This window comes from Pleurodeles waltl, chromosome 3_1, assembly GCF_031143425.1.
Source record: "Pleurodeles waltl isolate 20211129_DDA chromosome 3_1, aPleWal1.hap1.20221129, whole genome shotgun sequence".
Classification (NCBI taxonomy): Eukaryota; Metazoa; Chordata; class Amphibia; order Caudata; family Salamandridae; genus Pleurodeles; species Pleurodeles waltl.
In genome coordinates, this window is record NC_090440.1 from 669,327,383 (window position 1) to 669,352,155 (window position 24,773).

The window sequence follows — 24,773 nt, forward strand, 5'->3', positions numbered from 1 at the left end:
CCCAAAACAGTTTCTGTCACACCTAGTGGCATTGGCCTTGCCACACTGGCTGCTTGTCCCCTTACAATGGATAAGTACAGGCAGACAGTTTCAATAAATGGTGTTGAGGCCTTGGCCTACAGGGACACAGGTGCCAGTTTCACTTTGGTGACTGAAAACCTAGTGCACCCTGATCAACACATCATTGGACAACAGTATAAGATTATTGATGTCCATAACTCCACTAAGTTTCTTCCCTTAGCTATAATTCAGTTTAGTTGGGGTGGAGTTACTGGCCCTAAGCAGGTGGTGGTATCACCTAGCTTACCTGTAGACTGTCTCTTAGGTAATGACCTAGAGGCCTCAGGTTGGGCTGATGTAGAGTTTTATGCCCATGCAGCCATGCTGGGCATCCCTGAGGAATTGTTCCCTCTCATTTCTACTGAAATGAAAAAGCAAAGGAGAGAAGGCCTGAAAACTCAGGAACCCTCTCCATCAACAGGTAAAAAGGGTATCACAGTATCCCCTAACCACCCTACCATTCAGGATACCATTCCTGTGGTGGGAGAAACCTCTCCTGGGGTGGCACCTGTTCCAAGGGAATCATCAGTTGGCAAAACTGTACTCCCTGAGGTGGAAGTACCTCTCTGTAGAATAACTAACATTGGTGAGAAAAAGAGCACCATTTTAGTTAACATGGAGCATCCCTCCAACCCTCCCAGAGAAACTTTAGTGCAGAAACTATGCACTGCCTCACAACACTTAGGACAGCATCCCTGCCCTGCTCCAACCCAAGAGAAACAGCATCCCTGTTCTCTCTTCCAGCCATATGGACAAAGTTTTTGCCCAGCTATGGCTTTTCTGAGACAGCATCCCTGTCTGGCATTTCCATCACTACAAATAGGTTCAGTGGACAATTCCCACTGCTCTAAACTAAAACTTACTGATAGAAACTCTGAAAATACATCTTCACATTGTTGCTTAGCTAAAAAACTTCAAACAGGGTGGTTTACATCCCCACAGGGAAGTAACCATATAGTGGATGATAAAGGGAGTAACCAGTCTATTGCAGAGCTACTCTCTACTTATCACCACTTAGACAATAAAGTCTCAACTGGCCAAGGTTAGCCTTATTGTCCTTCGTTTGGGGGGGGGTTGTGTGAGAAGGTAGCCTCTTTCTAGCCTTGTTACCCCCACTTTTGGCCTGTTTGTGAGTGTATGTCAGGGTGTTTGTCACTGTTTTCACTGTCTCACTGGGATCCTGATAGCTAGGCCTCAGTGCTCATAGTGAAAACACTATGTTTTCAGTATGGTTGTTATGTGTCACTGGGATCCTGCTGGTCAGGACCCCAGTGCTCATAGGTTTGTGGCCTATATGTATGTGTCACTGGGACCCTGTCACACAGGGCCCCAGTGCTCATAGGTGTGCATGTATATGTTCCCTGTGTGGTGCCTAACTGTCTCACTGAGGCTCTGCTAACCAGAACCTCAGTGGTTATGCTCTCTCATTTCTTTCCAAATTGTCACTAACAGGCTAGTGACCATTTTTACCAATTTACATTGGCTTACTGGAACACCCTTATAATTCCCTAGTATATGGTACTGAGGTACCCAGGGTATTGGGGTTCCAGGAGATCCCTATGGGCTGCAGCATTTCTTTTGCCACCCATAGGGAGCTCTGACAATTCTTACACAGGCCTGCCACTGCAGCCTGAGTGAAATAACGTCCACGTTATTTCACAGCCATTTTTACACTGCACTTAAGTAACTTATAAGTCACCTATATGTCTAACCTTTACCTGGTAAAGGTTAGGTGCAAAGTTACGTAGTGTGAGGGCACCCTGGCACTAGCCAAGGTGCCCCCACATTGTTCAGAGCCAATTCCCTGAACTTTGTGAGTGCGGGGACACCATTACACGCGTGCACTACATATAGGTCACTACCTATATGTAGCTTCACAATGGTAACTCCGAATATGGCCATGTAACATGTCTATGATCATGGAATTGCCCCCTCTATGCCATCCTGGCATAGTTGGCACAATCCTATGATCCCAGTGGTCTGTAGCACAGACCCTGGTACTGCCAAACTGCCCTTCCTGGGGTTTCACTGCAGCTGCTGCTGCTGCCAACCCCTCAGACAGGCAGCTGCCCTCCTGGGGTCCAGCCAGGCCTGGCCCAGGATGGCAGAACAAAGAACTTCCTCTGAGAGAGGGTGTGACACCCTCTCCCTTTGGAAAATGGTGTGAAGGCAGGGGAGGAGTAGCCTCCCCCAGCCTCTGGAAATGCTTTGTTGGGCACAGATGTGCCCAATTCTGCATAAGCCAGTCTACACCGGTTCAGGGACCCCTTAGCCCCTGCTCTGGCGCGAAACTGGACAAAGGAAAGGGGAGTGACCACTCCCCTGACCTGCACCTCCCCTGGGAGGTGTCCAGAGCTCCTCCAGTGTGCTCCAGACCTCTGCCATCTTGGAAACAGAGGTGCTGCTGGCACACTGGACTGCTCTGAATGGCCAGTGCCACCAGGTGACATCAGAGACTCCTGCTGATAGGCTCCTTCAGGTGTTAGTGGCCTATCCTCTCTCCTAGGTAGCCAAACCCTCTTTTTCTGGCTATTTAGGGTCTCTGTCTCTGGGGAAACTTTAGATAACGAATGCATGAGCTCAGCCGAGTTCCTCTGCATCTCTCTCTTCACCTTCTGATAAGGAATCGACCGCTGACCGCGCTGGAAGCCTGCAAACCTGCAACATAGTAGCAAAGACGACTACTGCAACTCTGTAACGCTGATCCTGCCGCCTTCTCGACTGTTTTCCTGCTTGTGCATGCTGTGGGGGTAGCCTGCCTCCTCTCTGCACCAGAAGCTCCGAAGAAATCTCCCGTGGGTCGACGGAATCTTCCCCCTGCAACCGCAGGCACCAAAAAGCTGCATTACCGGTCCCTTGGGTCTCCTCTCAGCACGACGAGCGAGGTCCTTCGAATCCAGCGACTCTGTCCAAGTGACCCCCACAGTCCAGTGACTCTTCAGCCCAAGTTTGGTGGAGGTAAGTCCTTGCCTCACCTCGCTGGGCTGCATTGCTGGGAACCGCGACTTTGCAGCTGCTCCGGCCCCTGTGCACTTCCGGCGGAAATCCTTTGTGCACAGCCAAGCCTGGGTCCACGGCACTCTAACCTGCATTGCACGACTTTCTAAGTTGGTCTCCGGCGACGTGGGACTCCTTTGTGCAACTTCGGCGAGCACCGTTTCACGCATCCTCGTAGTGCCTGTTTCTGGCACTTCTCCGGGTGCTACCTGCTTCAGTGAGGGCTCTTTGTCTTGCTCGACGTCCCCTCTCTCTGCAGGTCCAATTTGCGACCTCCTGGTCCCTCCTGGGCCCCAGCAGCGTCCAAAAACGCCAAACGCACGATTTGCGTGTAGCAAGGCTTGTTGGCGTCCTTCCGGCGGGAAAACACTTCTGCACGACTCTCCAAGGCGAGAGGGATCCGTCCACCAAAGGGGAAGTCTCTAGCCCTTTTCGTTCCTGCAGAAACCTCAGCTTCTTCTGTCCAGTCGAAGCTTCTTTGCACCCGCAGCTGGCATTTCCTGGGCATCTGCCCATCTCCGACTTGCTTGTGACTTTTGGACTTGGTCCCCTTGTTCCACAGGTACCCTAGATTGGAAATCCACAGTTGTTGCATTGCTGGTTTGTGTCTTTCCTGCATTATTCCTCTAACACGACTATTTTGTCCTTAGGGGAACTTTAGTGCACTTTGCACTCACTTTTCAGGGTCTTGGGGAGGGTTATTTTGCTAACTCTCACTATTTTCTAATAGTCCCAGCGACCCTCTACAAGGTCACATAGGTTTGGGGTCCATTCGTGGTTCGCATTCCACTTTTGGAGTATATGGTTTGTGTTGCCCCTATCCCTATGTTTCCCCATTGCATCCTATTGTAACTATACATTGTTTGCACTGTTTTCTAAGACTATACTGCATATTTTTGCTATTGTGTATATATATCTTGTGTATATTTCCTATCCTCTCACTGAGGGTACACTCTAAGATACTTTGGCATATTGTCATAAAAATAAAGTACCTTTATTTTTAGTATAACTGTGTATTGTGTTTTCTTATGATATTGTGCATATGACACTAAGTGGTACTGTAGTAGCTTCACACGTCTCCTAGTTCAGCCTAAGCTGCTCTGCTAAGCTACCATTATCTATCAGCCTAAGCTGCTAGACACCCTATACACTAATAAGGGATAACTGGGCCTGGTGCAAGGTGCAAGTACCCCTTGGTACTCACTACAAGCCAGTCCAGCCTCCTACATCCCCTCTCTTGTGTCTTAGCTGATGGCAGTCAAAACATACCACAGCCTTTAAGGGGAGGGAGGTTATAATTATTTCCCAAGTATCCCCTCCCCTTGGACTGGAATGGGTCTCGGTCCCCCTCCTTTGGGCATTCTTCTGGAGCCCATTAGAGAACTCATTATCTTTGTTGCGCACATCTTTTCCATGAAGAGGAGCCCCTTGCTTAGGATCGCCTCCATGGGACTTCTTGAGTAACGTAGTACTCACCCACTCATTTGCCATCTTGCCCAACCCTCTGGGACTAGACAGCTTTGAATTTACCAGATATTGGTATAACAGAACAATTAGTAAGTATATGCTTTTCAACCATTAAATTATAGAGCCCTCCATATGAACCCCACCACTGGAACCAGCTCCCATAGCAAGGACTCCCAGTGCTGGGCACCCACCTTCATATGAGAGCTCTATGAGTGGATGCCAGTCACTTATCTATGTCACCCCCCTTGACTTACATAGGCACAATAGCATTGGGCAATCTGGGATCATGAGAACCCCCTGCAGTTACCTCACATTCTTTCTTGCTGCCACCATTCTCCTTGGACTTCAAGCCCAGCTTGACCCGCCTCTTCTCAATTGCCAGTCTCCTCTCCTCTAAAGCCAAACTTCTCTCCTCCATGTCTCAGAGGCTTACTTGGGGCTCGAGGTCTCTTGGCCCCTCTCTGAAGTAGAGCTCCTCTCATTGCCAGATACTGAGGGAAGTCTTGTGCCAACGGTGGGGATCAGAGTGTCGTCGTCCCACTCATTCTCCTTGTCCATGCCATGCCTGTCATAATCCTCTTCCCCGCTCTGCGGGTTGATTTCACTTTACAAAAGTGGTTTGCAGCAGAAACAGTGCTAAATAGCACAGGAAGCTTTAAAGGATTCAGTGAGAGGGCTGGCTGGATCAAAGTGTCTGATATTTGTACAGAGTTGAGTAACAATCTCCTATTCTTAGCATGACAGAGAAGTACTTCTGTCATGCGCACTATGCATGACCAGGCACGACCAGGCATAATCAGGGTGAGGAAAGAAATAATGCCCACTCTGGTCCTGAAGGACTTAGAGAAGGTCAAACAGGAAGTTGGGAGGAGGCTGTTCCATGTTGCAGTCTGGCTACAATAAACAATCCTTTCCATACAAACAAGTGCAGATCCCACCTCTTCAGTTTACAGCTTTAGAAAGTCAGTGTCAAGGAAGGGACAACATGAAGGAAACACATCCAGGAGAATCGCTATGTGGGCGTGGAAACATATTCTTCTTGCAAACTATGCTGTTAGCAAATCATGCACAGAATCTAGACAGGTGTGAAACCAAGTATAGGGAGCTGAGTACATTTTTACCTACAGGCTATGAGTATTAGTGCCCGATAGATGTTTATGGTTGGCCTTTGGGGCATAAGTGAGGTAGCCACAATCCACTGGGCCTAGAAGAGTTACAGAATCCTTCAAAGCTGCCCTTGGCAGTCTGTGACTCTTTGTGGCACTCTATCAATCAGTAATCATTCTATCAATAAACTGTAGTTGTGAGTCGTGACTTGAGCTCAGACGCTCATTCTCCTGACAGAATAGCAACTTATTTCATACTACAGAATTGTAGGTATTCAGGATCCTAAGCAGCCCCAAGGCCCACAACATCCCACCCAGTACCTGGAGCCTGATATCTAGTTTTACCTTAAGATGGCCAATGACAAACTTATGCGCAAGGTGATTCCACTTGGATTTCTTGAAGACGGAGAGATGTCCGAAATCGTGCTGCAGCCAACCGGCCTGAGCCTGGAATGGTGAGAAGGAAAGAGGGGTTAGGGAGCGAGTTTGAGGGAAGATAGCTGGGGAGAGGGAGATTAACAGGAGAGAGAATGGGTTGAAAAAAAGGAAGACGGTGTAAAGAGACAAGGAGAGAAAGAGAAAAGAGATACTGTGAGAAAGAGAAGATAATCTAGAAGGAAAGGAATTGTGCCAGTAAGAGAATGGTCAATTGACAGGACAAGAGAGGAGAATAAGGGACTATGAGGAACGGAGAGCTGTAGTACTTAGAATTTTGAGAGAAATAAGAACTAAATACAGGCAGCAGAGGCTGCAAATACAAACACCTTGTAAATGTAACCTCACAGCCATCGTGAGGCATTCCTAGACCAGTAGTCCCCCCATATCTTTACCCCCTCTTTGGTCAAGCTATGTGGTTAATTTAATGAGTGAAGCAGTGGCAGAAGGCGAGCTACCACCTGTGATGCTTTATTACAAATGTTGGAAAATAAAATATTATAAGTATTTCAATTAACCATTTCTGGAACAAATTGACATGGAATATGACCACCAACCTATACTAACTTTACATTTTCATGAGCCAGTGCATTACATACTGCATTACCCTCATTCCAGTAGAAGGTTTACGAGAACCCAAGTGGGATAATAATGTGTTCAGCCGATCTAGAACTACGGTATTTTCAGCTCTAATACTAGCAACAACCCACTGAACTTGGTTCACTCTATTCATCCAGTGAAAGTGAAAACGCAGACACTTGAAAGGGGTTCCAAATTCAAGAGTACCATAAGCAGATCACAGGAGCAGAATGCACAACCAGAGTCCCCACTCGCACTCAGGTCTTGCCTAAGAGTGCAATGCAAGTCCGAGTGAGTGCAAGTGAGGGAGGGGGCAGGAAGCAGAGCCACTGGCTGCGAAGACAATGGAACACTTCCATTAATGTTGTGTTGAATAAATAACCTACATCTTACTGTCTGTAGCTAATGTAAACACTCTGTGCAGATGACCAGTGCTGGATTTCTTTAAAAATATAAGTGCAGGTTCTAAAGGCTTTTAGTAGAACCCCACCGCCAGTGATGTTGAATGCGGGGGCTCGCCAAATACCAAGGCGGCCTAGTCTTTAATGATTATGTTGTCTCTTTCTTTCGCTACCCAACACTTATTGTCTAGTCACCTTACTCCTGCAGATTCGTGTTCGTCTGTGTTTTCTCCCTGTGTCACTGCCTCCCTATCTTTCTCTTCCACCTTCTTACTCCCTTTGCTTTGGGTCAAAGTTTGATGATGAAAAATAAGTCCCTGCCCCCAAAACTGAGTGCCAATACCCACCAGCTGTAACCACTTGCACAAATTAAGCACTTTTTGCCTCAGGTGCTTCCACCAACAATTTTAGGTATCTCTGTGAAAGGAACACTGGTTAGTTGAAATTCTGCTTTACTTTCGATCAGGGCCTGACCTGCGCTATCTAAACTGCTGGCAACAAGGCAACCCTGCTGAGACTCCATGGGAGAAGGAAGTAAGGCACTTACGCCAGCCTGATGTTAGAAAGCGCAGTTGCCTCACAAACAGAGAGGAGAAGGATGGAGAAGAGCGATGTAATGTGAGATGTTGGAAATAAATCTGGGACTGCACATTGAAAATGTCAAAATCTTTTAGGTGCAGCACGATACTGTTGAGAGACTTGAGCCCTTATTTAGAGTTTGTGGCGAATGTCCCATTCCTCCTATTACAATTACCTTAGAGTTAAGTGCATTTGTAATACGACAGATAGGACATCTGTCATGTATGCAATAGAGTCCCTGTTCAACAAACACAGAATAAGATCCTTGTTTTTCCCATTTGTTCTATCAAATAGAAAACAAAATTAACTTCTGTTTTCTCCTATAACCCTTTCATGTGTTCGCATTTCTATTATCTGAAGTTACATAGGATGTTCTCTATTTCTTAATCTTGTCTTTTGAAAGTCTTTTTAAAGCAATCAGCGCCCGTTAGGACGCCATTTTCTTTCTCTTCCCGAGCCCATTTACAGCTGCCATTTTGGTTAGCCGTCTAGCTGCCGTCTCATCTGCTTCTCGGTCCCCATAAAAGGGGCTCGATGCAGCGGATGTGCACAATGGGTGCGTCTAAGGCAAGCCCGTCTGTGCCCCTCCATGCCTGGACGGGTCCAGGGGCCAGAAATTCTGGTTCAGTCAGAAGGAAAATAGCGACTTACTCTTCTGACTTTCTATGTTCCCTCAGACCCGCTCCTCTGGAAGCCTGCCAATTCTTTCCAGACCCTCAAAACCCAGTACGGTTATGTACGAACTGTCACTGATCCCCTCAGCCTGACCCCGGGACATAGCCACCGATTCGGGGCGGGCTCACTAGTGCATTTCTCCTGACTAACTGTCGGTCCCTGGTGGCTCATAAACTTGATATCTGCCTTATCCTGAACGAACTCTCACCGATAGCCCTGTTCCTAACAGGGACATGGCTTTATGATGGTTCATCTCTGGACGTGGCACTTCCCCAAGGCTTCTTGATAAGTAGGCTGTATAGAGGCGTCTCAAGAGCTGGAGGAATTGCTCTTATCTGTAGGGATTCAGTAAAGCTCACCTCTTAGCCCCTATCGCAGCCCGGATGTGAAAGTATGTACTTCTCTTTTACACTGAATACCCAGTATACATTTTCAGGAGCTCTGGTTTACCGCCCTCAAGGTCATTTGGAACTTTTTTTACTATCTCTTCCAGACCATATTTCAGATTTAATATGTAAAAAAACAAACTTTACGGTACTTGGCGATTTCAATATTCATGCATAGGATTTAGACAATCCAGCTGCCAAATCTCTCCTTCTTGATTTGGCTGCTTTAGGTTTGGCCCAATTAGTTAGTGGTCCTACATATGTTTAGGGCCATACTATTGATCTGGTCTTTAGTAATGTAGTAGGCCTAACTTCCATGCCTCCTTTTCCTCTGGCATGGTCTGACCATTTCATAATTAAGATCAACTTACCTATTTCTATTATCTGTAGACCTCCCTATACTACAACGCAACCTTACTGTCGCTGGCACAATCTTAGGGCAAGTGACTGGATCAATATTCTTGGAAGGCTCAAACCAACCTCTACAGATCGTACAGCTTGCTTTCTAGAGACATTTAACGGTTGGATTACTAAAGCCTTAGATATTCTGCTTCCTTACTCTACCAAAGCAGGGGAATGATGAATAAAAGGTGCTCCTTGGTTTTCCCCACACTTCCAACTCCTAAAAAAAGAATGCAAGCGCCTGGAAAGGAGATGGAGAAAGTCATATGAGGCCTCATTAAAGTGGGAATACAGGAAAGCAATCAGACACTTCCACTTGGAAATCAAATCAGCCCAATCTATCTATTATGCCTCTAGATTTGAGCAGGCTTCAAATTTGCAAAAGGAGATCTTTCAAATACTTAAAGAAATCGCACAGCCTAACACACATAGGGCCTCATTACAACCTTGTCGGGCGGCCACTGCCGCCCGCCAAGGTTTAACCGCTGTCCGGCCGCTAATGCGGGCGCACTACCGCCGGCCCCATTTTGACATCACTCCGGATTGTGCCGTGTTATATTATCTGAGAGTGTTAATGGATTACTTTCCATACTAGGGGTGTTTCGAAACCAGTCCAAGATGGCAGTTACATAACTAAATACTTTGTGACACCGATGTTTGAATGCCCGCTTTTTATGTTTATGTAACGCATCATCACTTTATAAGCACAAAAATGTATTTTAGGTAAACTTGACCCGTTAACAAGGGGTAGCATCCCCGAACGCTTTTGGTGACAGCTGTTGCTGGAAATAACATTTGGAGCATTCGTGCATATTCAAGCTGGTTTCCTGTGACGACGAACATGTTTTGTGGTGGAATTGGGCCTGGTGAATGCCCGTCTGAAGCGAGCCACAGTGAAATGACCGGGACAGAATATAAGGTGGTGCTTAATTTTTTTTTTTATATATATATATTAAAGACCGATTTGTTTATCAATGTCACATAGACCCCGCAATGGCAATATAGAACCATATTACAAATATTAGTTGTTATATCACATGATTTAGAAACTGATTTGAGTACTCTTTAGGAACATATTGCATTTAAGCATCATCTGTTTTGTCATTGTTTGCCTGAGATTGCAGATATAACAAACTGTATTTTGAGAAATGTGTGTTTCTATTGGGGGCATAATAAGCCAATATTTATAATGTGTTTAAGACACCGATGTAAGGGTTACGATGATTCGCATTTTAAATGCAATGCACATTGTAAGAAATGTAAATCATGCATCTTTAAATGTGCCTTTCCTTGCGAGTCATCTTTGAGTCACAAGCTTGTGAGCTGCCATTTTAAGTGCAGGATTCGATTGTTATTTTGTGCTTTACTCGTGAGTCACCTACAACTTGTGAGTTTCATGGACTGTTAAAAAAAAAGGCAGAAACAAAACCAAACATTAAAATAAGTGCCTGGCTTTGTTTCGAAGGCAGAAGGTAGAACTGAGGGCTTAGCCAGAGGCTAAACCCTGTGCCCATTCCCAAATGACTAACGACTTCTGCAGGTTGAGTGCCCGTCTGCAGGGCAGACCCTGTGGCCAACCCGCACCACCCACAGCAAATGGCTGTATGCAGCGGAGGTTGGGCTGCCACGGTGAGTTGGGCATAGAGCCTGACCCCAGCAATGCCTTGCAGCCAACCACAGCTGCCACAGCTTTTAGCAGAAGGGCGTGTGCAGCAGGGGATGAAAAATAAGTAAATCATAGGAAAACCAATAAGTTAATTGAAAAAACAAAGATAAAAAGTAAATCCAACAACAACATAAAAATAGTTCAGAACGGAGAATATTTACATTGTTTGAAGAGTGTGAAAAGTAGAGGACGGTTGGATGAAAAATGCATTTTGTGGGAGGAAGCGTCATCCTTAAAGCAGGAATATGATGAGAGGGAAGTCCACAGGATGGAAACTATTGCAAATAATACGTGTACCAAAGGAAAATTTTGAACAAAGTCCTAGGGGTAGGGTTGAGGACAAGGAGGTGGCCAAATGTAATGGAGTTTTCTTTCCTGACTACACACTCTTTTTTATGGTCCTTGATAGATTTCCTTTGCTACAGCCATCAATATGCTATTTTTAGGTGCCCGTTGCTCTAGTCTCACTCAACTAAGAAGATCCACCCTCAGCTTTCTTATTTCGCTAGTAAAATACTTCAAGTTGACCTTCACTCAGCTAGGACACTGTTTCTGAGTGCTGCACTCTAGTTAGGAGTGAAAGGGCTGTATTATCTTCATAGCTGACCTTAGGCTCCAGACTGTTTTGCTACAATGCTGATCCTGATTTCTCTAGGGTAGGGAAGGAGCCCTCTTTAGGATTTCTGCGACTAGCCGATGGAGACTAGCGACCTTCGCATAATATTAAAGCAGGACAAAAGAGTCTAAGACTAGGCCCTCTTTGCTCAGATGTAGTTGGAGAAAGACCACTGGGGTTCAGTTGCAATGGTCTCCAAGGGTAATGTCCCTATTTAACCTCTTTATACAAGGGCTAAACCTCACCCCTCTTTGCACACCCCCAATAAAGAAGAATGGGACTCATGAGATGGAGTCTGCATTTATTGGGGAGGAAGAGGCATGATGTATGTGGCATTTGCCTAGCTCAAACCTCTCCAAAAAGGCAGGAGTCACATACATGAATAAGCGACTGCGCACATGCATGAAAACACACATCGGTTACATTACTGTCAACTCCCTCAGGCAATGAAGATCTCCTGTTAACCCACATACCTCTATTCTCTCTACTGGACTAAGGAACTACTGCAACCACGTGGGCCTTCACTTAGGAGAAACTAGATGAACTGAAGACTCACCTGTGATGTAGCAAGGATGAAGATGGTGATGATAGTTGGGATCCAGCCAGTGCCAAAGTACCACAGTGTGAACCAAGCTAGGAACTCCATGAGGAGGATGTGGCCGAGGTAGAGGATGAAGAACACCGGGTCTGCGTTGAATAAGCCCATCTCCTCTGCTGTCTTCCTCAAGGCACGAAAATCTTCTACCTGTTGAGTCTGGAAGGTAAGTATACAAAGATGAGGGCGCTTCACTACAGAAACATACAGTGAGATGGACACTCAAACCTGCCACTCCCATTCCGTAAAGCCTACATGATTGTGTCCATTCCCCTCTCCCATCCTCCCATCCCATCTGAATAAAAGTTTAAACAATGTAAAAGTCAGGCATACTTTGTCTGTAGCGATGTCTATGGTAATCTCGCCCAGGTATCTCTCAATGTGACATTCTAGGAAGGGATTAAGTTGTAAATATTGTGCCCTTTCCTCATCTTGGAGGTCAGTACTTGGGTTGCTGCTACATCCTGCACAAGATGTCAGATACTCAGGAATCACAGGGAGACTTTCAGAAATAACACCAAGATGGTGAAGATGTAGCACAAGACCAGAACAGTTGTGTCATGTTGAATCCCCACAGACATGGAAGACATGGTCTGCTGACACACACTGCCCAGCTGATGGACCTTATGCCACCAATGTTCCAGTGTTCACTAATAACATTTGTAGTGATCTGAAGTTCACATGTTTGAGCCCCAGCAAGGCATTTTCATTGTTCAATCCTTCAGAGGTCACTGATCAATATAACACGTTAATTAGAGCGCTTCCTAGAAAATCTGCTGCTCTCACATTTGCCCATGAACAGACTTGACCATCTAATGACCCTCTCATGCATCGAGTCATTAATAAATCTCATTTCACAGACAATGCAACTAATTCATCTCTTCCAGGATGATACACCTATTTCCACGATTTTCCACTAAAGGCCTTTTTCTTAGGAGAAATTTGACTCTCTCATCCCATGCCACTAAAAGGCCTCAGCCTACTCATTTCAGATGAGCCTGGATCCTCCCTCTGGGACTCAGGACTGCGGATGTGAGCTTCTGAGGGCCAGCTGAGGCTGTTTAACTCTGTGGCCACCAGATTCACAGGTCTTCAGCTTGCAACAAGTTCACAAGGGAGGCCCATGTATGTGATCTCATCAATAATGAAGAAAAGGATAGGATGACAAATGATATCGTATTCCGCCTGTGTGAGCAGACACACCGAGTGGGAGAGACTGGCCCATCCAAACCAGAGCAGGCAGATGAGTAATGAAGGACAGAAGCTTTGTCACTCAGCTGGAACTGCAGGCAACCTCTGTCAAGCTGCCCAGTCATGATAACCACCAGATGGTCTTCAGAGACAGGTGGACAACTTCCTGTCCTACTAAACAGAGAAGCTGGCCTTTATCTTCCTCACAAGGATTCACTTAGGGATAATACTTTAGTCTAGGGATCTTAATATGCACCTGGCTCTGTAGTTGGTGGTTGCAGCTGGCCTAATGTCACACAGATGAACTGTGGATACAGTTTAAGTTAAAGGGGGTTTTAAATAATTGTATTCACCACTACATAGGTCTCTCATGCTTGAGATAGTATCCCAACACTCTATGGCATTTCAGCAAATTAGTTACAGAAGTCTGTAGTATCTGTGTCACACTTCCTAGTGGGGGGCTGCCCAGGAGTCATGCCAGGGGCCCAGTTATTACAGGAGGAGGCTAGAGGAACATCTCTGCATGGCCTATGGAGGAGTATCCTGACATTGGCTTCTTTATACCTAACAGAGGAAATGTCCTTCATCCCTCTGTGCTATAAGCCTGGAAGCAAGGGTTGCTCATAACAACAGGAATATGGTGAACTAGGGGGTGATGTTATATACATTGTGATCCTTGAAGGTGGACACCAGTACAGCCAGATGGATCTATTTAGGAACAATGTGATACAAGGCACAGTGTCATTTGGGGCAGATGTTAAACCCACACCTATCTACTCAAGCCTTGCTGAGGCACGCAGCAGTGCTACACAATACTGTACAACAAAGCTTGACTGGAAACTAAAAGCAGCCCTGGCAAGAAAATGTTCAAATCAGTCCTACTACCCTTCTTGCCTCTCTCCTCTTCTCCTCTTTTGTGTCTTCCACAATTAATCCCAGAGACCTGGAAAGAGTGACAAAAGCACCAACAAAAGCCGTGAGGCTTCAAACACAGTCCTCAATGGCTCCAGCCCCACTGGGAAATGCCACGTGTGCTCTCTGGCCAGTTCAGCCCTGATTAACAATATACAGTTTGCCCAGGCCAGTAGTGATTCTAAAACATGGAACTGTACCATGAACAAGGACTCTGAAAGCCAGGTGTGCCTTGAGGGGGAGTGCACTCCCTTTTAGAGAAGAGCACTCTAGTGCATTGCACCCTATCAGTTTACTGGCACTCAGGTACATTGCACCGTAACAGTTCACTTACATTTTTGCCGCGGTCCTCGCTGGGTTCTTCTGGCGCGATCTCCCCAATGAGAAGTGGCTTCAGGAATTTCCTCACAAAGTTGGTGTCAGGATGGAAGGCTCGGAATGCATCCTGTGGGGTAATCACAATGGGTCGTTGGTTACAGGTACCCCAAATTACCAGCCTCCAAGAAAATGATACCAAGGCATTACCGCAGAGGGGGTGAACACTCCATGTAAGTACTGTGATGCTTCTGTAAACCAGCCCAGTATTTCCCTTTTACTGCTAACCTCTGCCACCTTTCAGAGGAACCAGAGACCCCTTCGAAAAGATCACTTTTTACTCGCTCTGGGGGTATGGTACCAGAATATCAAGTTTTAAATAGTTATCATGACAAGAATATCTTGTCATAATACATACATAGATACGTGTGTGTGTTTGTGTGTGTGTGTGTATATATATATATATATATATATACACAAAAAACAAAGGTTAAAGCTGAGTTATAGTTAGAAAAAAATATTTTCCCTATACAAACCAAGTTTAAACTACACAAACTGTAAACCTTCTGAAGTGATAGTGATAACTTTCATTTACAATTTATCCACCATCTTCAAATTATTGTAAGTGTCGGGCTTCATTACACACTCTTTTCAGCTCGCTAACCAGACAACACTGACTATAACTCGCCTCTCTACCATGCACTGTGTTGTGATAAATAATGATACTCCACTGTACAATACTACACTGTACGAGATTCTCCGCCACTCTACTGCACGACTCTACACTTGATTTCCCTGAACTATATGACACTCTACTCCAGTGAACTCCACTCTATGCCACTACACTCTACAACACTCTGCTACACTTTTCAACACTCTATTCAATGACCCTCCACTACATGCCATTTCATGACACTAGTCAACAACCCTTCACTGTACAACACTTATCTCTACTGTTTAACAGTCCATTACACTGTACAAAATGCTGCTCCACTCTACGATACTCCACTCCACTCTACGATACTCCACGTCTCACACACCATGCCACTCCTCTGCATAACACTTTTCTGCAACCAGCCCTCAGCTCTATGAACGTGAGATATGGTTTTATTAATCCCTGCTTCTTCTAGGTTACGTATAGGGACAAAACAAACACCGTTGATAGCCCAGCGGATTTGATGGCATTCACACACATAAAGGCAAAGCTTTGGCCCTTTTCAAAACCTGAACCTTAATACTTTTTTTCAGCTTGGGTTCTACACTGTGATTGCTAGTTTCTTTGCTCCCATATGTACAACGTCATTACAGTATACCCTTGTATCCTGCCTAATGCACAACTTCATCAAATGCATTTCTCAATTTTATCTTCAAGTTCTCCCTCCTCCATTTTGTATTTTATTTCTTTCTTTCTCCAAGGTTTGAGTCTCGGCCTGGCTGGCTTTTGCTTCATGCTTCACCCCCGTCCACCTTTACTACATCCAGCACTTTGATACTAACTCATATGTCTAAACTTTCCCAGCTTTTTGCCAACACTTCTATGCTATTAATCAAAAGTTTCTATACCTCCCTACTCTCCTTTCTCTCTGTCTTTCCCTTACTTCTCTACTCCTTTTTCTCTACTATCCTTTCCCTCATTCATTGATGCAATAGATTGTTCTTTACACAGCCTTCCGCTTGGTGCTTGTTTTGTTCACATTTTATATATTCTTTGAAGTTATTGCATCACAATATTGGTAGGTTTACTTTTATAAAGCCTTTATTCAAGTCTTTTATGAGAAATGTACCTGTTGTTTCTTGGAATGTTAAGGGCCTATGCAACCCCATTAAGAACAAAGGGTTCTTACCCATCCATCCCAAATGAAATTTCAGATTGCACTATTACAAGAATCTCACCTAAAAGAACAGTACCTTGTTTTTCTGCGGAAAAGCCTGGTTGGCATGCTTTTTGCTCCCCTGCCCTTAACAATAAAAATGGTGTGATCATCCTCATCCATAAAAGTTTACACAGTCTCATCTCGTGTATTTCAATTATTTCTCTTTCAGTAAAATGGGCAATCACAAAAGGATAAGTGGTTTGCAGGAAGTATATCTCCTCATCACAAGCAATGAAGAAATGACCACCAAACCAGATATTACTGTGGATATTAGTGATATTAATATGTATTTGTTCATTTTGCTCAGTGACACTCAAGCATTTCCATTGCTATGTAAGGTATGCTTTTACTCACCTCAGTGGTTCTCACTGGAAACATTCAACGACTGAAAGGCGGATAAAATCATGCAGGTGTTCAAACTGGTGTTCTATACATCAAAAGATATCCCCTGTGGTGCCCCATGTTCTTTGCTCCTTCCAGTGGCTTCCCATAGGGGCAATAGCTCTATTTAACACTGCCTGCACCACTCATAAAGCACTTCACTCCTCCTCATCCTCTTAGATAACTGAGAAGTTGAAAAGTTTAGGTGCCATCTGGGATTCAAGAAGTGTTGTATCCCTTCTTCTGGAACCCCCCAACCAATGAACCAATCTTTCTCCAGAAGTGCCACAAAAATAGCCTATGCCCGACCTCATGCCATGTCACCTTTGAAAAAGATCTTGAAGCTCCTGTCCTTGAACGACACTTGGGTTAATTCCTTCATGCCTCCTCACGCTCTCTGTGGTGCATCTCAACCTCACCCACCACAAAATATTGATGAACATCACGCTGTACAACGTCCAGCCCATTGGCTCATTTTACCTGATTTTCATTGCTAGGTTATGTTACAAGCAAGGCCGATCTTTGCTAAAAAAGCGTCCTGGGCGAACCAAATTTGGTGCTCTTTTTCATCTTTTTTGTCTCTGCTCTCCTCTATCTCTTCTTTAAGTGCTATAAATACAAGGAGTTACTTGGAGGGAACAACGTCATTTATACAGCGCATGGACATAAAAGAATGGACACTGGTGACCCGGAACAAAAATCAATTATTAAAGGACGTTTCGTAGGTAAGGTCAGTGGGGCCCTCTGAAATCAGGTGCCCTGGGCCTTTGTCCAGCGCGCCAATGCCTAAACCCAGCCCTGGTTATGAGTATGTGTAAAGTATACTATCTACCAGGAGAGGTAACCTGGTGCTCACTCTTCCCAGGGTGTATTTTTTGTATTATCCATTTGTAATTGAAATGCTTTGGTTCTATTGTGAAGTACTGTGATGCCTCCAGGTCAGGTATGTGCTATATATAAAAGCACAGATATAAATAAATAAATAGGGGTCAGCACTGTCTCCAACACGCTTCAAAGCTGGTTGGTACGAATGCAAACCTACCATGTTGTATCATAAGGATGCCGCAAATTTTAAAATCATGTTGATTGTAAGATTGTGTAAGGATTGCTGTCAGGCGCCCAGACCTGGAGGCAACCGTGCCACAGTCAACCGTGACTGCTTTTCCCTCCCTGCCCTCTCAACATTTCTACACCCGGGTTGCTTTTCTTGACGCCATTTTGTAATTAAATTCCCAGGTAATCAGCCTGTCTACTTGTCCTTGATGGAGCTGGCTCCTACTGGTTGTACCTCTGAGGTTCGCCTTCGTGTTTGGTGATCTATGGAATGGGGTTTTGGGGGAGCAGCCGAGCAGAGCGAGGTCCGTCCCCTGGGGACTTTCGGGATACGGGTGCAGTGTGACTGCCCCTTTACATTTTTGATGAGGGTGATTGGGCTACGACGTGGCCTGAATATAGCCCAAACAGAGTTTATAGTTACTCTGTTGGCCTACACAGCCATCATTTTAGAAGCAGTGGCCGGAGCTCCGTAAAATAGTTTTTTTGTTCAGGCGGGTTAGGGCATTTCGCAGCGTGTGCAGACATGGCGTCGGACGTGTAGAAAGTCGTGACTGCCGTGCGTTTGTTAAGTGAAGCAGGCAGGATGGGGCTGGTGACAGCCACAGCCAGAGGGAAGCAAGGCCCGTGCGTCGGGCCTCAGAGCGGGTGGAGGCGGACATTGCAGCTTTATTCTCCCCCATGCAAGCTGCGCACCGCACTGTCTGAGGTAAGTCGAGGCCGCTCTGCTTCGCTGCAGGCAGCCTCGCTGAATGCAGAGGAACCCACGAGCGCAGGTTGCGCCCCCGCACCCAATCGGCCCAAGTCTTAGTTGAGCAGGGAGCTGGGCAGATAAGGCAGGGCAGCAAGGTCGCTGGAGGACTATGAATGTGAAGTGCCCCCCCCAAGGCAGACGCACAGCTGGTACAAGTGCTGGTTGAGTCAAAAGTGCAAGTGGGGGGAGAGAGGGAAGCAGATTAGCAGCCTGAGGTGCAAGGTTTATGGGAAGAAATGTGGTAAGGCCCTGGGGGCACAGTGAGGAACAGGAGCTATGCACATGCAAGAGAGAGGGGATTTAGGGTGCAAACACTAAATTGAACTGTGGCAGGCAGGGGGTGCGCACAAAGAGATAGCCCAAAGTGCCTCTTACAGCAGGGCAGCCACAGGCAATGACTGGGAAGAGGAGGATTGCGTGGATACTACATGGACAGGGTGAAGAGGGCACCACAGGATGTTCAGGACCACTGGGATGCAGGAGGACTGTGGAGGGGTGGTTCCAATATCTCACAGGGGGAAGTGGAAATAAATGGGGGGTCACAAGAAAACGGGGGGCTCCACAGGGGCCTGCCACTGAGCAGCTAGCTGCTAACCTCCTTTGGAATGATGAGGAAGCCAACAATGGGCCTTTGATGTTCCAGCTTTAAGGCAGAGTTCAGCAGGCAGGGGAACAGAGGTGGAGAACTTCCTGCAGCATGGTGCTAGGCCTCAGGGCAAGGTAAAAGAAGGCAGATGGGGCAGACTGAGGCCTTATGGGGCAGCAAAGGATAGGGTCTCCACACCTAGCACACCAAACCTCTATTCTTGATTTCAGACAGGGAGCGTCACCAGCATACTGACTCGGAAGGGCTTAGGGTGGCTCTGCGGCGCCGAGCAGAAGACGTTGGGCCCCGGACAGCCTAATGGACACACGCAAGGGAACCCGGTGCAGATGATGAAAGTAGGTCCAGAACAGCCTTGTTACTCCAACGGCGGCCAGATCCAGTACAACCTCCGACAAAGTGGCATTGGAGGAAGATCACGTAGAGCCAACACACTTGTATAGTGGGGTCAAAATGCCCCCCTTGGGCACTGGTGTTTGGGCCACACAGACAAATTTACAACAACAACATGATCAACATGTGCCAGGCAGTATGTCTGGTGTTTGGCAGGAGGATGTATTGGGGGAATCAGTCTTGAATTACGGGTAAGAGAGCCTTGAAGAAGAGCAGGAGGACGAAGAAACGGATAGGGGACGTTCAAGGATGGTGGTAGGGGGGTGCAGCTAATGTTGTGTTGTCTAGCTCGTTACAGGATCAACACAGATCAGCAATAGGTAAAGGAGGGCCACTGGCTAGGCGGCAAGCATTTGCACGGGCACCGTCCTTATAGCCAGATGAGAGCACCGTGGTGTGCAAGGGCCCAAAATTGGTATCCACAGGGGTGGATGCGAACTACAGCACGGAGGGCCAGCTGGAGCTTCTACATGGGGCAAGTACGAAGTGGACATTGGGGGGGACTGAAGCAGGGGTGGACGTGGAGAAGGAGACAACAGAGAAGGGTGACAGCAAATTGCAAGCGGCGGAGAGCTCAAGAGGTGAGGGTGTGTAGGGAGGATAGAAAAAAGTAAGACCACAGAGAGTACAGAAGGAAAAGAGTTCAAAATAAAACATATCCCATACATGGAAACGACAAAACTTCTCAGAGCACACTTTGTACTGGGGACCAAAGAGACGATATGGAAAGGGGAATGCATTGAGATGCTTAAACTACTCCACAGAGAAGTCAGATCAAAAGAAGGGTCAACAGAACAGGAATAAGAGTTGGCTAAGCAACCTAAAGTGCCCCTGACTGTTGAGAATTGGACAGCAGCCTTCTTAATATACGCCAGCGTTTATTGAGAGAAATTTCCCCAAAGTAGCGTGGCACTGTTCGTATACATCCACATGATCTGCAAGGATAAATTGACATTTGGGGGTTACGCGTGGGCACAATATGATGCTGAGTTCGGGGAAGGATAGCCTGGGACAGTGAAGCAAAATGGGGTGAGCTGGACACTGATCTATGCAGCATACAATGGTTCCTGCCAAATTTGAGAAGACGATTTTCACGGCCATCGGCCTACTAATAACTAAAAGTCCTTTCAGGGTTGCCCCACCCGAGGAGGGGTGGAACAGTCGTACATACAAGAGTCCAGAGGAATCCAAGGGGGCATGCTGGGATTAACAAAGGCATGTGCACATGAGAGTATTGCAAATTCAGACACGAGTGCTCTGAGTGCATGGGAAGGCATGCACTTGTCCATTCCACAGGTCAGATGGGAGGTGCTCAAGGTCAGCATGGGAGACAGTGGCAGCAGTAATCCAGGGGACCAGGAGGGCAACACCATGCTCAGCAGTTCGTGGGCAGGGGATAGAGCGGGGGCACAAGGATCTGTGGGGATTGGCTCATACTCTGGTTAAATTGCATAGACTGGAGCTTTTGCTACAGTTCTATGATAAACCCGCAGAGGCACAATTATTGAGGGATGGCTTCAGAAGGGGTTTTCGTTTGGGGCACGGTGGTCCCAAAGTTCCCAGGTCGGCAGATAACATGCACAGCGCATAGGAACATAAAGAGATGGTACAACAGAAACTTGGCAAAGAGGTGGAGGAGGGGAGAATAGCAGGCACATTTGGGGAGTGGCCTTTGGAGAACCTGATTGTGTCCCCCATAGGCATAGTACGTAAGAAAGAAAAGGGACAGTTTTTTCTTATCCAGCACTTGTCATGCCGGTAAAATGCTTTATATCAGACGACCTAGTGGCAGTATCATATTTCTCGGTGGATGTGGCTATGGATTTGGTAGCCCAGGCAGGTCAAGGCACACTGCTGGCAAAGACCGATGTGAAGTCAGCATTAAGGTTCCTGCTGGTACACCCAGATGATTTTCAATTGCTGCGTATAGAATTTGAAGGCGTTTGGTATGTACACAAGACCTTACCTATGGGTTTCCCAGTATCATGTGTACTCTTCGAATGCTTCAGCTCATTTATGGTGTGGCTGTTCACTTGGCACACGGTTCACCAGCCGGTGACGCAGTATTTGGATGACTTCCTGTTTGTGGGAACTTCTGGCTCGATGGACTGCCAGCGGGCACTGATTACATTCCAGGAGCTCATGGATGACTTAGGGGTCCCGCTGGTGCCAGAAAAGACAGAAGGCTCCAGTACGGTTCTGTCTTTTTTAGGGATAGGGTTGGACACAAAAAATATGAAAGCCAGGCTCCCCTGTGACAAGAAGGAAGCAACATTAACATTGTTGGCTAAGGAAAAAGTGACAGTGGGGGAAGTACAGGTGCTACTATGCCATCTCAATTTTACTTGTAGGGTGGTCAGGACAGGTAGGACTTTTTGCAAGCAACTGGGTCAAGCACTGACAGGAAAATGGCTGCTGCACCACCACGTGCATTTGTCAGCAGGTGTAAGGAAGGTCCTCAGAATGTGGGGTTTCTTTTTATAATCCTTCAGTGGTGTTCCAATGGCACATCAGGACAACTTTGACTGGGATGAACAGATATTTTCTGACTCAGCAGGAGGTCTGGGTTTTTCACCTTTTGTGGCAAGGGCATTGGTGTTCTGAGGAATGGCCGGAACAATGGAAAGCAGTGGGCAGGAGTATTGCGTTCCTGGAATTGTTTCCACTGGTAGTGGCATTGACATTGTGGGGGGTCAGAATTGTCTCACTGTAAAGTGCTGTTCCGGGTGGATAATATAGCGATGGTGCAGGCCGTAGCGAGAGAGGAACAGGTGCTGAAGTTGCTGAGTTTATTCGTGTTGGGTTGCCTATGGCATGACATTTCCTTCAGGGCATTTCATGTTCCAGGGGCTGAAAATGACATTGCGGATGTGTTGTCTCGTTTTCAGTGGGAGAAATTCCGTGGGCTGGCCAAGGAGGCTACCACTCCAAGACCCCTGTTCCAGCAGACATGTTGTCAGTAGGCAGCAAATGATGGTTCAGTTGGTGTTCGGTTTCTTGGCAGAGTCCACCAGGAGAGCATACAGGCAGGCATGGTCAGAATTTCTGGAGTCCGGAGCAAGACGACGGCTGGAGGCCTGGCAGAGGTTAGAAGATGTGATACAATGAATGCTTGCCTTGATGGACAAGGGCGGTCCAGAGTTACAATTTCAGGAAAGTTAGCTGGTATTTCCTTTATGGGCAAACTATTATGGGACAATGCTCTGTCGTTAGGGGAATTGGGACAGAGAATGTTGGAAGGCTGGGCAGAGAACTGGGCCATTCTGGCAAGCTGTGGAGACCTATATCACTGGTTTTATTCCTGCAAATAATACCGGAGTTACCCCATGTCTGTAAAGGGGAGGAGGAGACTTGTATGTTTTCTTTTCGGCAATAATGTTGTGGATGTTCTTTGGGGCTTTCAGGGTATTTGAGGTGCTGGGAAGTAAGAAGTGGGGGAGTGGGATGGGAGGATGGGTCCTTGAGCGAAGACAGAGCAGTGGTAAGGCTGAGCAGCTCCAAAACAGACCAGAGAGCTCTAGGAAAAACTATTGTGTTACATAGCTGCCCAGAGCCGGATGTATGCCCGGTATCTTTGGGTATCAGGTGGTCTGCGAGAGACTGGGAGAGTAGAGGTGTGGTATTCAGGAGAAGGGATGGACAGCTTACCAGCTACTAGCAATACTGTGCATGGTTCTGGTGAAAATTTGTCTTCCCCTTCAGTTTTTGGCACACACCCTTCTTTCAGAATTGGCGCACCAACAGAGGCAGGTTGACAAGGTTGGACAAAGGAGGATATAATGAGGCTTGGGCGGTGGTCATCAGATTGTTTCCGGAGATATGTGCGTTTGTGGAGGGAGGATGGAGGTGCCTCCTAAAATGCACTGTTATACTTACATCTGTTTCTGTTTCAGGTTCGGTTGCTCGACCGGAGGCGGAGGAAATTGGCATTTGGGTGGTCGGCCACTCTTTCATCAAATGGGCAGCTCTTCAGCTGGCACAGAGAGGAACGGGGATGGATCTGGTTTTACAGAGTCAGGGCATCTTGGTGACTTGGAAGGGAGGCATGAGATGTGTGAATTGATAAACTGCTTGAATAGCATTATGATGAGGGGTTGATTCCCGGACTTGCTGATCCTGTATGTGGGTGAGAATGATTTGGTGCAAGAAAAAAGTGTAGTGTTGATGAGGACCATGAAAAAGGATTTAAGCGAGTTGGGGGCTCAATGGTCTGGTTGTTTGGTCTTGTGTAAGGAATTTATGCCACACCATCAGTGGAGAGGGGCAGAGAAGCCCGCAGCAGTGGGCAGGGCTCGCAGGAAGTTAAACAGGCAAATGAGTTGTTTTTGTAGAAGCATAGAAGTTAGTAGAATTTCTCATTCGGATATCAAGTATGACAATGTGGAATTCTTCAGAAGTGTCGGAGTACACTTGTCTAGAAGGGGTATGGAGCTATATTTATTCGAGCTAAAAAAGTAGCGGTAAGAATGTTGAGGTTAGACAGGACGTTTAGAATTAGAGATCGTTCAGTACAGAAAAGTTGTTTGAAATTAGAACTTTATTCTGTGGGTATGGAGGAATACGTTAAGAATTGGTCATTGTTATTTAATAAAGAAGAAGGGCTTATTGGGGAGGGGCCTTGTGGTTGGGGCAGTTGGGGGGGTGGCTGGTTAATAAGTTAAGAGGAGGTAGTTTTGTAAGGCTATTGGCCAAGCTTGTGTTATAGTTAACGGGCACCTGTTTCATTAAAGGCGCCCTTTTGTACAGCATTAAGTGGGTCAGAGTTTTTCATACACCCTGTTTCCCAATGGGGTTTTGGACGGGACAGCTGAGCAGATCGAGGTCTGCCCCTGGGGAATTTTGGGAAACGGGTGCAGTCATTGTGACAGGCCTTTACATTTTTGACATGGGGGCTAGCCCAAACAGAGCTTATAGGTGCTCTGTTTGGCTACACAGCCACCATTTTAGAAATGGTGACTTGGTGGCTGGAGCCACGTGAAATCGTTTTTTTCTCTCCCTAACATCCCTCAGCTTAGTGGTCGTCTTCCCGTCACGTTTTTCAGCGTAAGGCTTCCTGGATGGCTTTGGTGGGACAGGTGCTATTAGGGTTTTTTGTGGCATGTAAGTTGTCGCTTGAGACAGATGCGTGCAGTGGCAAAAAGGTTTAAACAGAAGGTTACAGAACGTTATGCGGTGTTTACATTGGTAAGACACAAGCAATGGGGGGTTAGACAGGAATTTTAGAATTAGTGGTAGTTCAGTAGAGAATAGTTGTTTGAAATTAAAACTTAATGCTGTGTGTATGGAGGAATACGTTAAGAATTGGCCATTGTTATTTAATAAAGAAGAAGGG

The 24,773-nt window shown here is 46.4% G+C and overlaps 1 protein-coding gene across 1 annotated transcript in view; it reads right to left on the reverse strand.

Annotated features, from left to right (window-relative positions):
- The window catches only part of LOC138284455 (fatty acid desaturase 2-like), a 100,928-nt gene that overhangs the window by 35,905 nt on the left and 40,250 nt on the right, over positions 1 to 24,773 (reverse strand). Inside the window, exons 2-4 of the mRNA XM_069223229.1 lie at positions 14,402 to 14,512; positions 11,926 to 12,123; positions 5,976 to 6,077 (exon numbers count right to left, since the gene is read on the reverse strand). Of these exons, the coding sequence (XP_069079330.1) occupies positions 5,976 to 6,077; positions 11,926 to 12,123; positions 14,402 to 14,512 (411 nt within the window). The remainder of the gene's footprint in view (positions 1 to 5,975; positions 6,078 to 11,925; positions 12,124 to 14,401; positions 14,513 to 24,773) is intronic.